This window comes from Symphodus melops (genome assembly GCF_947650265.1).
Source record: "Symphodus melops genome assembly, chromosome: 3".
NCBI classification, from domain to species: Eukaryota; Metazoa; Chordata; class Actinopteri; order Labriformes; family Labridae; genus Symphodus; species Symphodus melops.
Window position 1 is genome coordinate 26,770,111 of NC_136693.1, and position 17,260 is coordinate 26,787,370.

A 17,260-nucleotide genomic window follows, 5' to 3' on the forward strand; every position below is an offset into this window, starting at 1 on the left:
AATTACAATACACATCATAGCAGCAATTAAAAATCATTCTAACAATAACTATGATGTGTTTCACTGCAATTAGATAAACCTCTCATACTTTGTGACCACATTTCATAAAGAAACCATCATCTCTAAAAAACACCCCAGCGGGTCTTTCAAACTGTTTATGACCCAAGGTTTTTTTTCCAGCTCGTTTCCAGTAATAACTTGGGTTTACTGGTAAAGCTCATGCGTTTGTCTAACGAGAGCAGCCATGAGCTTCTCTCTCCCCGTCTGCCTCTGGTCTTCACTCTGGGGTTTAAACGTACAAGCTCGGCAAACGGCCTCTAAACAAACCGTGACATTTACATGCATATTTGGCAGCAGATTCGCTCTGAGCTCGGCTGTGATTGGTTTGCTTTAAAGACTGCGCTGACCTAACCCGTACAAGGGTTTTTGATGGGGGGTAAAATGGGGGAAAGCTCCACATACCACAACTCCCAGAACTCAGAAATGCATTTGGTTCTTTTTCAATACCCCATAACATCCAGCTGCCAAACAGCATTCCTCCACTCATGCAGACAAAAGGAAAATCCCTTTTACAGTAACACATCCACCACATCGTAGACGGAGAGCTTGTCAGAATTACCAAAAATCTGAATGAGCTAGGTTGAAACATCGTTACATACGCAAAACTTCAAGAAGATATTCATGTATAAACATAGGAAATTGATGACTTGGCACAAAAGCGTGAAGTCTGTTTCAAATGAAATTGTGAATGTTCTGTACGATGAATAAAAACATCCTTCAGGGTTTAATAAGCCTGTTACTGTGCAATTTTACTGCACCAATGTTCCACTATGCCAAAATAATATCATTGTGTACAGACAACGATTTCTAAGGCCTTTTAAAGTATTAATGTGGTTCTCTTTTTCTCTTACAAAATGTACCCTTTATGCCCGGGGCCAGACACCAAGTCACTGCCAAACCATGCGGTCTAAACTTTCACAGACTTGGGCTTCCTCTAATATTCATCTGTGTATGTCCCAAACCACAGACAGTCAGATTTACTGACTGCGGTGCAGAAGTGTTTCCTGTTATGGGCTCAGCCACATCCACTGAGGTCTTGCTGGCCATCCACTGTCTTAACCAGAGTCATGTACCCTCTCACTACAACAAGCCAACAGAAACATGTTGGCTCTCATATGGGACTTTTATCACACAGACAAAATGGTAAAAATGTCCCATAGACTCCTCTGAGGTGCCAAAGGATAAAACAATGTGCTTTGAAGATACATTTGTGCAGTAAAGAGGATTTTGGAATGAGTAAAACCTGTCCAGATGAGAATCTTGCCAAGGTAAAATCTGTCCTTGGTTGAGCCAATATATTTTCAGTTACCGAGCTGTTGGGAAGAGACCTCCTGGTTTAAGAAAAGGCATTCTAATAATTCGGTTAGTTAGTTAGGTAGTTAAAATAAATAAAAAAAACCTTTTATTTAGAATTACTCGTGTGACGATGGAAATATGGCGCTGGCCTTTTAAGATCGATTCTTTAACAACACTACAACGAAGTTCCCACATCAATACACAGTTGTACTATTACATTCATTCTGCTGCAACGTTCAATATGTGCCCAACTCTCATTTTACATTGCATTACAGCATTGCGGATGCATCAAAGACAGCACAAGTAAACAAACAGCAAAAGACACACACACACACACACACACACACACACACACACACACACACACACACACACACACACACACACACACACACACACACACACACACACACACACACACACACACACACACACACACACACACACACACACACACACACACACACACACACACACACACACACACACACACACACACACACACACACACAGGACTGTTAAGTCTTGTGTAAAGGGAGAAGCAGAGAAGCTGTTAGTTCATACCCAAACTTAATACAAATATTTGAGTATGCATTTGAATGACAAGCTTAAATTTGATGTCAACACTGAGTCCATTGTAAAGAAGGGCACCACAGAGTCCACATTTCGAGCAAATCTTTGTGGGGTTTTTTTAATCATTTTTTGGACTTCAGAATCTCCTCTGTTGCTCTTTTATCTGCTGGTTTCAGAACCTCTCAGTGAAGGACAGAAACAGTCTGAACAACATTGTGGAAATCTGTCAAAAGATTACAGCTGTGAAACAAAGATTTAAACTAATGTGGTAACCAGGCTGAAAGTACTTTTGCTTTTCCTGGTGATGTGCTTTTTTTGTAAATTTTCTCTGTTGCCAGCAGGACTTAGTGATGTTTCACCTGCTTGTAAAACTTACTTAGTACTTTAATCAATAGCACCGAGAAGAGGGGTTGAATGAAGAGGTTTGAATTTGAATTGAAGTGAGTATTAAATGTAAGATAAGTAAGCAGGAGTAGTAATCATGAGGACAGACTGGGTGGGTTGCATGGGCGTGGTCTACAGCTGTCGATATCGATGGCACCACCTCAGACTATCTCAAAATCTACAACTTCAATTGATCTAATCCTTTCTGTCACAATTTTTTAATGAACTGATGTATCATCTTAGAGCAAGAACAACTGTCGAGGGTCTTCATCTTTGGGAGAAGGCTCATTGTATATTAACTGTGTTCAGACTCAGGTCGGATAGTCTAAACGTGTGTTATCCCACCGAGCTTCATGAACCTCCTGACCTGTCTGACTGCCAAGATTGAGTAGGAATGTGGGGGAGGGAGAAAGGTTTTGTACAACAGTAATATGATACACTGCTATCATTGCTAGTCAGTGCTAATTCACAAAGCCAAGAGAAATGCTCTTTAATATGTCTTTAAAAAAACCAGAGCAGATGCAGAACTAGTTCATGTGTGAATAGTGAAAATCACAGATTCACTAGACTGGAAGAAATTGGTAAGACAGGTGTGTGTGTGTGTGTGTGTGTGTGTGCGTGTGCGTGCGTGCGTGTGTGTGTGTGTTTGCATGCGTGTGGAATAGCCAAAACTGTTGTGATTAATCACTTATGACAAAGACAAACAAAAATAACAGGTTAAACGGAGAAGAAACACAACGTGAATTTCAGACAAAAATAGAATGGATCCCACGTTAAGGCTAAGCCTTATTAAATACATCAGTCTCAATATCCTCAACAAAACTAACATTAATAAGCACCTCGGCTACCATTTCACATTTTCACAGAAGCAGATCCAGCGTAGTGAAAAAGGTTTTTGTGTTGTCTGGAGGGACAAAAGATGACTTTTCTTCTCACATCCAGAGTGTTTTTCACACCTCACTCTCAGATCCTGACACTGGCTCAACACAAGGCGTTAGAATCTTATTTGAGCCAGGAAACGCTGATTCATGGAGCCAGGCTTCTGACACAGTGCAGCTTAGCATCTTAGCACAACTGCAGGAAGACGACTCGTGTCTAAATTAAGAAGATAAAGTTTGTGCTGCTTCACTAATGTGCCTCAGGCTGTGGACCCGACTAATTCTTTGCAGGAAAGCAAACAGAGATGAATGTCAATATTTGTTTTGTTTGTTGGCAGACGAGACAGGTATGAGACTTTCATCTGACTTTAGTCTACACAATGTGACAAACTCCAGTACACAAATGAGATCTGTAAGTTGTTCTAGTGAGATGGTGTGTGATACTGTGAGCACCAACCTCGACATCCTGCAGGCTGAAGTCGTTCTGGTCTTTGAAGTTGGCGGCCCCGGCGCTCAGCTCCATCAGCATCTTAGCGATCTCAGGCTTTATTGCTGCAGTCAGCCTGCTGGCCGCCTCCATGACGTGTTCCTGCACGTCCTTCAGTTGCATAGCTGCTTTGGAATAGTGAGAGTTCCTGAACACGCTGCTGAACAGGTCTGTGAGGAAGGCGCTGGCCCGGCAGAACACGTTGAGGGCATCCAAATATTTAGAGATGCCTTGCTGGATATCTGCAACCGCGGTGGTGGCACCAGAAGGAGGTGGGTGGCAGCTGCCAGGCATGACCACCCCAGTGCCGATGGGTGAAGAGGCTGAGCAAGAGGAGGCCAGGGAAGCGCTCAGCGTCCGGCTCAGCTCAGGCATCTGGTACTGCTGGTGCTGTTGCACTTTCTGCTTGGACCCGCCGAGCAAAAAGCGACGCTTGTAGTCCATTTTACTTTCCTGTGCACTACAACAATACATATGTGGTGCCACAGCACCGGAAGCTGTTTTTAGTTCGTTTTCCACACAGAGTGCTCTTGTCTTCTTTACAAAAAAACACCAAACTCAACCGTCCTGAAATCTTTTAAGTTATGTAAAAAGACAGCCCAAGGCTTCAACCTGCCAGAGGCTCATCTTAGTGCGCCTTGTGGTGTGGTAGCACAGAGCTGGCTGAGGTTTCGGGAGCGATCAAAAAAGCTGGATGGCTGAGTGAAATGCTTGCATGCAGCCCTGCTGCAGATACGTCAGCCTCAGCTTAAAAACAGCACAAACACACCTCCAGGTTTACTGCTTCCAGCTTCAGACAAAATGATCATATCAGGGGAAGAAAGTCAAAAATACTCCTTAATATACTTAAAGTGAAACTACAGCCAAGTTTTAAAGTGCATTAACTTTGCTTCAGGATGAGGGAAAAATCCTTTCTCGTACAGTATATAGAGTATATACACAAGTGTATGTACATATAGATACCTATACCGGGCTGCACTAATAAAAGTAGAAAATCCTTTTAAAAGCAGAGAGAGAAAAATGAATCCAAGCAAAATTAGACACTGGTCAACAGCATGGAGAAAAGATGACAGCAATAAAAGAAAAAGAAAAAAAAAACAAGTAAATTGTGGAATCAGAGGATGTGATTTGGGCTTTCCTCGTGCACTGGCTAGTAGAAGAGCTGCGGGAGTCGAGGGGTAGACAGAGCCAGTCCGTCTCCAGTCCTATTCATGAAGCAGGGCTCTGCAGGCAGTGAGCAAGTGGCCAGCTGATAGCTCTGTCTGCGTGTCTGAAAGTTCCAGCAGCTTCCTGGTTCCCTCCCGTCTGCTGGCTGAGGTAGATATTACTCACCACGGAAACAGGTTTGCTCCCAGATCTCGCTGTTCTCCGCGGATGCAGATTAGAGCGACAAAAGCACAAAAGTATCTGTAAGGCCTCTAGGTCATTTCCTAGGGGAAGAAAGGGCAGAGACACAGAGGAGGGGTTAACATCGTGTCAAAGAGGAAAGATGAGCTGTTTTACTGTTACACACCAAAATAAACTGGCCGACTATTCGCAGCTCAAAACATTTCTGTTAGATGAGAAGCTTCTTCACTTGAATTGTAGCATTTCAAGTCGGAATAAAGAATTTGATTTTAAAAAGAAGCCTGAATTTAAGCAGAAAGGAAGAAATATATATTTTGCCAAGCAAGAAACAAATCATTTTCTCGTATAAAAATATTGACTGAGCACTTTGAATGCAGAAATGTTATTTAAAAAAAAAAAAAAAAAAAAAATCAGATAGCATGCATTGTTGTCCGATAATAGCTTCAGCCTTATTTCTAAAAAATAAAATACCCATCTGTTATTTATATGGACAAAGCGCTCGAGCAATCATTATTATGACCGTCGTTTGACCAATGGCCCCTTTCTGAACACTGACATGTGATTTGCTCGTCCACAACCTGCTCACCAGAAAATCTTTACCTTGCTGAATTTGATTGCCTTTGTGGAATTAAGCTCTCCATCAACACAGTGGAGACCTCGCTGTATTTAATCAAAATCTGTTGAATAAAGAAATACTGCTGAATTCAAGCTGGTCGTTCTTTCTTCTCTAAGTACTTCTAATCAGTTTTACTTAAAGGGGACATATTATGAAAAATCCACTTATACAGTGTTTTGGATGTAATTGGGTAACCTCATAATGTCTACCGAAACACTATGTGAAAAAATCCATCCAGTCCTTTGTTAGTGGTCTGCACAAGTCTTACACCACAGAGAAAAATGCTCCATTTCAAATTTGCTCTCTTTGTGATGTCACAGTGTAATTCTGTTAAAAAAAAATCCCCTCCCCTGGTATCCCCACCCATGGACTCCACATCCAGCCTAGAGCAAAACTTCAGGTCCACCATTTTTATTCTCTCTAGTGAATGAGTTATGTCTAGCGGGAGGTCTTATTGCATTTAAAGAGACACACACACCAAAACGGAGCGTTCTGAGAGAGCTGCTTTCTACAGAGTCACAAACCTCCTCTGGTGTTTGATTCATGTTATATTTTCATCAAAGCACAACACAGATGATTCAATTAGACCGCAGGGGGAATGTTTGAAAAGGTGGAAAAGGGGTTTAATATGTCCTCTTTAAAGAAACGATTTCCAAGCAGTGGCTGATCCATCTCACGCTTATGTAACATAAACCCAGGTGGCTTTACATTTGTTGTAGCAGAGCCTTGCCTTCCATTCACACGTAACATGTTGCACCAGGGCCAAACTAATCAGGCTTTGTAGGTGTAGTCCATTTTCTATTTCTGTTTGTTAAACTGTTTAAATCCTTCAAAGATGCGATTACTCTTACACTTTTTGGGGGTAAGATAAGGTGCAGTCGAGAAAGCCTACTCATTTATTTGAGTGCAAGAATCATTGCTACTTTTAATTATTTTTGCTGTAAATTTATCGATACAGGAACAATATTTGACCCTCACACTAAGTAGAGACATCCATAACATTGGTTCACTAAGAGGCTAACTGTATTATCGCCTCCTCTGATTAAAACAGTATGACTTGTAAGCAACTATCCTAGTAATTGGTAATATAATTCCATTTTGGTTAAGAGTTGTAATTTAAATTTGTACATTTTTAGAGAAAAATATGATGCCTTACAGTGAGTGACGCTGAAAAGAATCTCTGGCAGAGTCTGGTTTAGCAGAACACAGCTGCACAGAAAAATTCCTGCAAGAGGCCATTGTTGAAAGACACTGAGGGGTCTGTTGAACTTTGCATAGTAGGAGTCACAATGCTTTCATTTAGAACCCCAGCATTATACGAACTTTCTTTTTTGGCATTACGCTTGACTAAGAAAATAATTGTGGCGAAGATCATCGCCAAGACTAGGAGGATCACAGCGTCACAGCTCTCACTACGCAACGCTTAGATTTCACAAACACACACACTGACCATCGTTAGTGACATGTAATAAATACATGTATGCATGTTGTAAGTTCAAGTGAAACCATTTAATCAATTGAATTTCTCAAAGTCAGTTCAGCTCATACCTTGAACTGGAGATAGATCAGCATAAATGTGCAGTATAGCAGAAGTGGCATTGTCATTTGCCTTCAGATTACACCATACATGGTGTATGGAATTTACAGTGCTGCATAGCATAGCACTGAAGTTGACACAGACACACATGATAACAAAATTACAGGAGATTCCAAACAATAACATAAGAGACTAAAAGTGTTTGGTCCAGTTGCATAGCAGGGCTATCATTCTGTGGACTGTGTTCAGACTCTTATCTTGTCACACCATGCTGAAGCTTCTGTGTTTGGGGATGAGTACGGAAGTGACTTTTAGAAACATAACTCCCTCACCACTGTGTCGCTCGCTGTTGGCCTTTCAAGCTGGGCGTCCATAATGATTCCCTGCAAGCGTTCTCCTGACCTTCAAACCTCACTTCCTTTCCCAAACAGAGGGGTACACCCTACAAAAATCTGCCCGCCCTCGTCTGTAAAGAGAAAAGACAGAGCCATGGGAAACCAGTAACCTCCTCATGGAGGGACAACCCCAGATGTGTTTCCCATTTAAAACCCTGACGTAAATCTTTGTGTGTCTAAACATTCGATTCCATTTTTAATTCTTGGGGTCACATTTTAAGTCAGAATGTATTTTCAAATGAAGCCTTTTCAATGGGGGAACCACGAACAAGTCTCTGTGTTAGTGAGTGGCAGTGTGAGAGCAGGTAACTAGTGCAACAGGCTGTCAGACCTCTAATTCTGCAGGGATTACAGCCACAGTCAGAACCTGCCAGCTTCCCCACAATGCCTGCTGGTTGACACACTTAATAGGATATTAGCCTTCTGCGAGGTAAACAGGAAACCTGAGCCCAGCCAGCCTGAGGCTAACAACTCTGGTTCTCACACTTTCACAATGCAGGGCTAAATTACAAGGACAGAATGAATATCATGCTGTTTGGAAGAAGACTGGTCAGGTCAGCGAGGCCACCACACAAAACTTATGTCATTCAATTTCTACTTCTCCAATCCAAACTATTGTTGTCATTACAGGTGCAGAATAAAAAGGAGGATGTGCTCACAGCAAATTGAAAGTCACGGTGTTGACGATGGGGACAGGTGAAGGAACATGGCTTTGGAGAGCAAAATGTAAAGACGTTATCTTTAAAGAAACACTTTTGATGTTGAGTTAGAATAAAAAACAATATAGTTACTCACCTAAGAAAATGTGAATATGTCATAAACTGGGATTTTAGTGTGTGGTGTGATATTGAGTAAGTTCTTTGGATAGTTTTACTTTCCTGAAACCTCAAATTGACTTGTTGTATTTTAAGATAGCATAACAAACGCAGGAACTGATTAGACTCAGTGAGTCACAGTCCATTCAGCCTGAACAACAAAGGAAAGCGTGGATAATCAGTTTCTCAACATTTTTTTGTTATCAGTGTGATTTTATGACAAAGTGTTAGTGGTCTCCATTTCCTTTCTTGCTCTCAAATTCTTAAAGCAGAGGTTATTCCAAGAGGAGCAGACACGACATCAATATGACTGAAGGTAGCTCCACTGGCTTTCAGCCTCCTGGTGCAGGCAGGGCACACTGTATTAAGAGATTGCACCCAAACAAACGCATGTGATAGATAGTAGACTCCCTCCGGATGCACTGGACTTGTGCCAGCACACTTAAATGTCCTTCCTCCAGCAGAGGCTGCTTGAGGCTAATGTTAGCTCCACTTCCCCACTCACCAAACATGCCAGCTGCTCAGCTTCAACAGGAGAGGGGTTAAGGTTTCCTGGAGCGAGCTCCCTGTCGCCAGCAACAAATACGTCAAACCAAGTATGCCACTGGGTAGAAGGTATGAAGTAAATCATAGCAACAAGTGTGATTTAGTTGACTGTGTAAAGCTTTGGGCAAAAAATGGATGCTAGCAGACGGCTGGGAGGGCATTTTGAAAGTAGCGGCACTTTACTCTGAGTGGAACTTTCCTGGGTCTCAGTTTTTGACTTCTTGTGGTTAAGCTTATCCGATCCTGTGCACACGCAAAGTATTGTTTCAATCAAAAATCTCCATTTGCCTTCTATTAAACTGTTTAACCTATAACAGTAATTCAAAGTGTGAAACTTTGACAGGAAAATGCAAACTAAGGTCCTTTCTGTCTGGAAGATTTAGATCTTTGTTGTAATCCAATAAGATGGAAGGGGCTGAAGGTATTCATGTCCGAGCTGATGCAACGTTTTACTTTAGGGGCCATATAGAGGTATCAGCATTGTATTAAACCCGTTTCATAATCAGCGTTTGTTTACTCTCCCCCCCCCCCATTAATGTTTATTAATGTGAGAATGATAAGAAGTACATTTGCTCGTCCTTATTTTCTGCTCAGCTAGTAATACCCAGACCAGTCCAGCTACCCTGTTGTTGACCATGACCGTTTATTCAGCGGATATGTGTGTCCAACTGCTCCAACAGGAAATGGAGGTGTGCATTTAGCCTGCACTATATCTTCAGTGTTTGGATGTAGCATCTGTGTGGATATGTTTACAGACTGTGGGATGAAGTTACATCATGAAGTCACTGCTTGTTGATGGATGCAATGAGTGAGAGTGAGTGGCTCAGGTGCGTTCCCGACCATAAAGACTGTCCATAGGTATCGCTGCCTGTGTTCTGTCGCACTAAAAGTAAACAGGTGTGCGTGCTGGCTGGTGTGTAGGCATCATCAGTCTCAGAGTGTGTGTCAGCGTGTCTATGCAACACTCTGACATGCAGAGAGCAGAGGCTGCAGGAACATCAACCTACTTATAAAAGAAAGCATACATTTACCATTTTTAAATTAAACAAATATCACACCCACATTTCAGCATATTCTGTGATAATCCTGATAATTTAACAGTTCACTCCATTTTCATTGTCTCGTTCAGTGAGTCCCTCCGCATTCTCACTTCTCAGTAGTGCACAGATCAGAGGGCCCTAGAAGATTTTCCCACAGATTTGACAAAATAACCGCACAACCCTGTGGTCACTTCTGTAATCTTCAGGGTACTGCGACACATTATACAAACTGCATTTACTTTTGGATCTGCAGCCTTATCTGTGTGCCTGTCACATCCCAGCGAGGTAGCTTAATAGCTGTAGATAGGGCAGCTGTTACCCACGCTGACAGCTCCTTATCCATCTGCCATAGTGAGGCAAGCAGAGGCCTTGTGACGCTCCAGCCACAGGCCTGACATTAGCTCTCTCGTGAAGTCTATTTCAGCCTCCATTGGCAAAACAGCTGCCCTATGGTCCACACAGCACTGTTTTTAGACTCTCCAAAAGGTTCAGCTCAAAGAAAAAAAATACTCTCTCCTACATCTGTTGCCAATGAAGCAAAGGAATGCATTTCCCCAGAACCTTCCTTATGTGGGTTCAAACGAGCACAAAAAGCAGGTCAGGAAATCCAGCAATATGCTGCAAAACATCTCCTCAGAACATGTCAAATACTGATGTGAAAAAAAAACAAAAAAAACAATTGACTTTTGAAAAATGAAATTGGGGTAATTTATTTGAGGAGCTTCAGTGAAGCCATTCCTGAGGGCAGATAAGCTATAGCAAAGTCTGAGAATCAGCAGACAGGTCGAGGAGGTCAGAGCAAACGTCAGGACATGTGCCGTGAGCAACTGTGCCACAGGAGCTGAGCCAGGCTCCGCTTGCCCACAGAACACAAGGAGAGTATTGTGGCAGAGCCTGGTCTCCTCATACCAGCATACCAAAAAAAAAAAAAACACAAGCAGCTGCATGACTTTGTAAGAGAAAAAAAAAAATTAACATGCCTTGGCTACCGTTTATTAGCTGCAAGAATAAATGCTTCTCCATTAATAATTCTCCTGAAATACTTCAGATGTAGTTGCTGGTTTTTCTGGTTCGAGGTCAGAGTTTGGTTAGTTTCTAAGACATATACTGTGTCGGTCCCATTTGTGTTCTGAGTGTTGGAACCAAAATATATTTGCTTTAAAAACTTTTTAGCATTTTTCTTTTTTAAAGGCTCTTGTGAAATCACCATTTTAAACTTTCTTGTGCAGCTGGTGAAACTTTTCCTGCTGCTGAAGCAAACGAGTACGTTAGGACAACAGCAAATACTCATATCAGTCAAGAGGCTGATCCAGCTCGCGGACAGGCTGGATGATATCAGACAAACCTGTACTCGCACAGCAGTGTAAGTAGCTTATAGCTCCAATAAAAATAGCCAAGAGGCCACACTCTAACAAATGATATATGTGACAGCCAAACAGGTCTGTCACACATACTTTACAATGTGCCTTATTCAAATAATTGTTTGTTCACACTAAAGTAATGAATGCACTAAATCATTTAACATCCCACCAAGGGAATCAACATGCTAACTGACTACAAAAGGACACATGGATGGCAAAAACATAAGCAGTCTGACGTGGTTCGACTTAATCGAGCTGCTGCACAAAGCATTTGTGTTGTTGAGTATTTGCAAACAGAATTAGCTCTGATAGATCTCACAGAAGAGAAGTGTACAATAGAGCATGTGTTGAGGGTGCCCGGCCGGTGGGTTTTAACAAGCAAGAGCAGTGATGAAAGGTCATAACGTCGGTTCAATTCAAGGAAGGCTGGTGGCAACCTGCGGGGATGAAAATCCTCCTCTTAGCCTATATTGAGAGAGCTATATACTGAGTTTGCAGGGTGTGCTGCATGCCAGCCACAAGGGTGCTGTATTTTTAGAAGGACAAGAGCAAGAATGTTTTCCTCCACTTTGGGCACATTCAGAGAGGAAACAAAGGTGCCACAGAAGTCAGAGAAGATAGCAAAACTTTTTCAGTATTTTAATGAAGGGAAAAATAAAGCCACCATATTCTGACTTTAACTAATAACACTCAGTTATTGCCCAGTAACTGAGTTTTATTAGTTAAAGTCAGAACTCAAACTAAATGAAGATTTGCAATGAAATGATGAAGCATTATTTTAAACAAAAAGCTTGTGTGTTGAATACATTGACACATAATAACTAAATAATAAAGTAAGATGGTGGAGAAAGCATCCATGTTCTTACCAGGGGACGCTAGTCACTAATAAATTGTTCTTGAACAACATTGTGAAATCTCTCTGTCTGGTAGCCCACACTGATTTCCAACCTGCTCGTGCAAAATATTTCCTGCAGGGATTTGCTCGTCTCAGATGCACAAGCATTGATGCATCTTACTGCAAACGGGCGACTGGGGGGCAAATAGCTGACCACAAACTTAAGGCCAAACTGGTTTCCCAGGGGACAGGAGTGAGATTTCCCAGGCTGCACAGGGCCTGTCCTCCCTCGCCTATCAGCCTTACGAGCTGCTTCACTCTGTGTGAGGACTGACATAATAAGCCTATTCCAACCAATCAGTAAACAAGAGAAACTTAAATAAACTAAGGCTGAACCATGGCCTGTTACAGATGAGGCAGACCCCCAGCCTCTACCGCCCACCAGTCCTAATGGTAAAGTTACCTCTGTGCATCCAGATGAAAATCCTGTTGTACAAACGTAAGTCACACCAAACACTAGATTCAGGGGTGACAAAACTTGAAGGAGGATATTATCTAAGATTGAGATGATGATGGAACTGCACCCAAAGCATGTGGAGCTTCTAACTTTTAAGCCAGAGGTTGACACAATAAATGAGTCAGTGTTTGGATTTTCAAGTAAATTTTGTCATATTTGCAGTATTGTTTTTATACATCTAAGACTTATGAGACAAGCCAGTCTATCAAAAGGTTGGGGGAAAAAAACTCAAGTAGAACCTTCTTTCAATAATAAAGCACAACTATTGCTTCTTAAAGCATCAACTGATTATAATATAATAAATCTACACAGGGTGAGTTTCTGACAGCACTATTGTGTGGAAGCTTTCTGAGTCACAAAAATGTGCCAGAGGATAAAGACGTTAAGATGACGCCGACGTGATGGTATTTATGTACATTAGCCAAACTATACTTAAAGAATAACTTAGGACTAGCTCTGCTCAGTGTTGCCTGGTGAAAGCTACAAACACAAGGTCACTATTCGTCTCCTTTCTGGTCCACCTGTTAGGCCTTTGATACCATCTTCAGGAAGGTCTGCTTTTTGAAAATATCAAACTACAGACACCAAATAGATAGCAGCCACACAGACCATCACTTTAAAAACTAATTTTATCTGTATGGTTCAATCCAAAGTAAATAGACACAATTTCAGAGTTCCCAGTTCCTATGTTTACTCACCCATTCCCCAAGCAGATACTCTCTTTAATCACTCATGTATAATGTAAAACACTATACAGCTCTTGTACTGAAGGAACTATATCATTCAGGTCTGAAAGGACACAGTGATAGAAAAGCACAAGACAGGCCTGTGCTCCACCCCGAGCAAACGCAAACAGTAATCTTGTGACTGTATGTCAACTTCCTCACACAAGCATCCGGATTCAATGTAAGACTAAAGTTAGCTGTTACAGCCGGTCGTGTCACATGTTGACAAATACTGACAAAAAAAGAGAAAGAAAACAAACAGAGGCTTATTACCTGTTGTTACTGCTCAGGCACATAGCTGAATAAGCTACTGAGAAGAATGCGTTTAGACAGAGACAGGAATTTTGCAGAGCAAAGCATGTATTTCCATAGTGACACAGCTGTGGCAGATGTCAACATGTAGGTTCAGGGTTGTTTCAATAAACGGCTGTAAAAGACAGGAAAGCTCAACTAAAGTAAGACAAACTTTGACATAACTCCGTCCTTCGAGGTCTGGGATTATACTTCACTTCGATTCTACAATCATTCAAAGCAGTTAAACATATGTATGATCGTTTCACTGAAAACAAAACTAACAAAGGTTACAACACGGTGCTTAACTAGCCAGCAGAAACAAGTTCATCTCTTTCACCAAAAATACAATACAGGTCGTGCGTTTGATAAGAAACTGAGGGTTTTAGTAGCGGTCTATAAGAGATTCACCAATGGTGAAAATCAGGGCCGTTGTTTCAGATAACTATTTGGCAGATTGCTTTTTTATTTTTGTAAGACTTCTACACTGCCAGTATCTTCTCAAATGTTTGATCATGAAAACCAATTAGTTTGTCCAACAGGTGACTTCCTCTGCTCAAAGTAAAAGCTCTTCTTTAAATCAGCGGTGAGGTGTCCGAGCGTTCAGTTACTAAAACACAACAGATTTAAACATCGGCTACTGACATCGGTTCATGTGATATTATTTACAGCTAGGTCTGTAAACAGGGCTGATATCACAATAATAATAGAGATGTTAAATTGATGCATACGTGCATCCCTTTTTGTTTATTAAAAGCCTTTTTTCCCCTTGTAAAATATTGTTTACACCTTAACAATAAAAGTTATCATTTAATTTCCATCAGTCAGCAACTCAAAAACAAAGACAGCTTCGATCAATGATTGAGATCATGAGCTATATCTTTGTTATTTCTCCATGATGTTAAAACACTCCTGGAGTTTCCCGGAGCCTGTCTGTACTACGAAGCAGGATTTGGGGTGAGCGAGGTAATTTCAGGGTTAACCCTGGGTTTTTAGTCCCAAGAAGGTGGTTTACTTGTATCACTTGTATATCACCATGGTAACTTGTGCACACCTAACCTGCTCCAGAGCAGGTTATATTGGAGATAAGAGACAAAGCCGTGAAAATCACTGCCCACTGACCAATCAGATCTTTTGATTGTGGAGCTCCCGGAGCGGATCGAGAAGAGAGAGACCCTTCATGTGTCCCAAATGATTTTACATTACAGAAAAAGCACCAGAGCCGTTGAGTTGTGTTTTTAAGATGATAAATTACAAATAGCTTCACATGGCTTTGAATTATATTTTCATATTAATGTTTCTTATCTTCATGCCGCTCTGTTTGAGCTGCAGCTGAAGTACAACTTCTCAAACTGTTTATACAAACCACACATGAAAGAGTGAAAGAATCAGAGCAACACATTTAGTTCAGAGTAAAATGTTATTATCGTCCGCTGAAAGGTGAACTAATGATCCGCCTTACAAATTAAACTAACATCGACCCTTTTATGTGAATGTGCTCTTGGAAACTCTGGATTCACTCATCAGGTTGATAACCAGCTATGATGACTGTTAATCACAGTCTCTTGGATTAGGTTAGTGAAGCCAGTAAATCCAAAGATACCTCGGGTTTGTTGAACTCACTTCGTAGTACAGGCCCCTGGATAGACTCTTTCCTCCACTTGTCAAAATAAATGGGGCAAAATCCTTTATTTATGCAGATCTAGATATCTTCTGAGACTTTATAAAGAAATATACATCAATTTTGTGTGTTTACTGCTCCTGTGCTGCATGTTGAAATGTCTAGCAGCCACTATGTCAAAAGAAAAAAGTTCATAGCTCATATATATATATATATATATATATATATATATATATATATATATATATATATATATATATATATATATATATATATAGCGATGCATTGAAACTATTTATGAATGTATTTCTGTGAAATGTGTGAGAGGATAAGATAACACCTCTTTGGTTGCACTGCAGCTCTTTATGTTACTAAACACAGCACAGAGTCCCTGATGCAAACATACAATTCTTTCATGTAGGAATACAAATACACCAGAAAACTAGTGAGCTCCATAGTTTTGTATTTCTTCAAGAGGTAGTGTTAAATCCAGATGACTGTTTAGCAGGAACTCTGAATCCCTGCTAGCCCAGTTAGCCGGTTTCATCGAAACTATCCGGGATGTCATGGCCCAGGTCATGGAAATATTATGTCGCAGCTATTAATACGACTTTTCACTCTCTCAATCCAAATACAACAGTACTGTTTGACTGGCAGCAGCGCATTGAAACAGATCAAGTTTGAAATGAGAGTGACACGAAGGAGCTGCAATGTACTGAAGGTAAGACACCCGGTGCCTGACTGAGTCTCACCGGAGTTTGACACTCGCCCACCGGCCACACACAACCAGACTCTCCCCTGTTAGCCATGGAGCTAACCAAGCTATATGTCAGTCCAACCCCAGCCTTACACAGAGGGTACCCTGCAACGCGAATAACACTTAACACCTTTATCATCCCTTTCTCTTAATATTAACCCATGCTGCGTGTCTGTACGACGGGTAATTATCACCATGGTGATTACCGACTGCAGCGCGTAACTTGCGACCCAGGACGCCCAGCTCCGTTATCGGACAAACACGGTCGCCGCTAACCCAACAGCTAATGAACTCACACGTCGGCCTCACCCTCTAATGACAGCGTTATCCGTTGTCAAGACGTGAATCAAACCAGCAGCATCACCCACAGAGATGCAGACAGTGCTTACAGAAAACAGAAAGATAACCGATACCGCCAATCGCTCGGCTCCTCCTCGGCGGATGCGCTTCATCAGCAGACATCGGATTGTGTTTCAATGTGATGTCTATTAAGTTACACAAAATGTCTAGTGTATTTTAAGTATAATACAAATAAAAACGTGTGTCCAATATTTGTGTGGGTCCAACATCGCAAAACAGAAAGGAGCATGCATACAGAAAAGACATAGAGATGCACGTCCGATAATGGATGCATGGGTATTTCTAGGCAGGCTAGCTACATAGCTAAGAAGCTAACATTAGCAACATAGCTAGCACTCTGCGGCACGGTTGTAAGCTGGAGGGAGCTGGCTCCTTTCACATGGTCGGATAATACTCTAACAAGCGCAAGCAGCAGCAGGCATTGCCAGAATTATGCGGAGGAAAGAAAACTGCTTCAGTAAAACGCAAGAAATGTGTCAGTAAAAGGCTCGTCGCTCACCAGCTCTCGGCATCCACCCTCTTGACAGCGAAGTCTGAGTGTCCACTGCGAGAAACACAGACAGGAAGCGCCTTCTTCCGGTGAGACCTTCACAATAAAGCTCTAACAGAGAATTATGTCCTATGAAAGTTGTTTTAAGGACAGATAGTCTATTCCATGTACTTGGAATTTACTTAAAAAACAAAAACACAAATGGAAAAAATCCAACTTAAAGGTGCATTATGTAGATTTTAATAATAACATGTTAAAGTTGACAAAGGGAAACAATTTTCTGAACTAAATAGAATAGAAAGCCTTTATTGTCATACAATGGTAGAACT

General features: G+C 41.4%; 1 protein-coding gene across 6 annotated transcripts in view; it reads right to left on the reverse strand.

Moving 5' to 3' along the window:
* The window catches only part of garre1 (granule associated Rac and RHOG effector 1), a 32,984-nt gene extending 15,937 nt beyond the window's left edge, over positions 1-17,047 (reverse strand). The window contains exons 1-4 of one of the 6 annotated variants that reach the window (XM_079338706.1): positions 16,941-17,045; positions 7,511-7,644; positions 5,626-5,702; positions 3,649-5,108 (exon numbers count right to left, since the gene is read on the reverse strand). In XM_079338706.1, coding sequence (XP_079194832.1) covers positions 3,649-4,152 — 504 coding nt within the window. In that variant the 5' untranslated portion in view covers positions 4,153-5,108; positions 5,626-5,702; positions 7,511-7,644; positions 16,941-17,045. Of the gene's footprint in view, positions 1-3,648; positions 5,109-5,625; positions 5,721-7,497; positions 7,645-16,940 lie in introns of all 6 variants that reach the window. The other 5 variants (XM_079338707.1, XM_079338708.1, XM_079338709.1 and 2 more) reach the window with 5 other exon arrangements.
* Between the last annotated feature and the right edge of the window lie 213 nt (positions 17,048-17,260).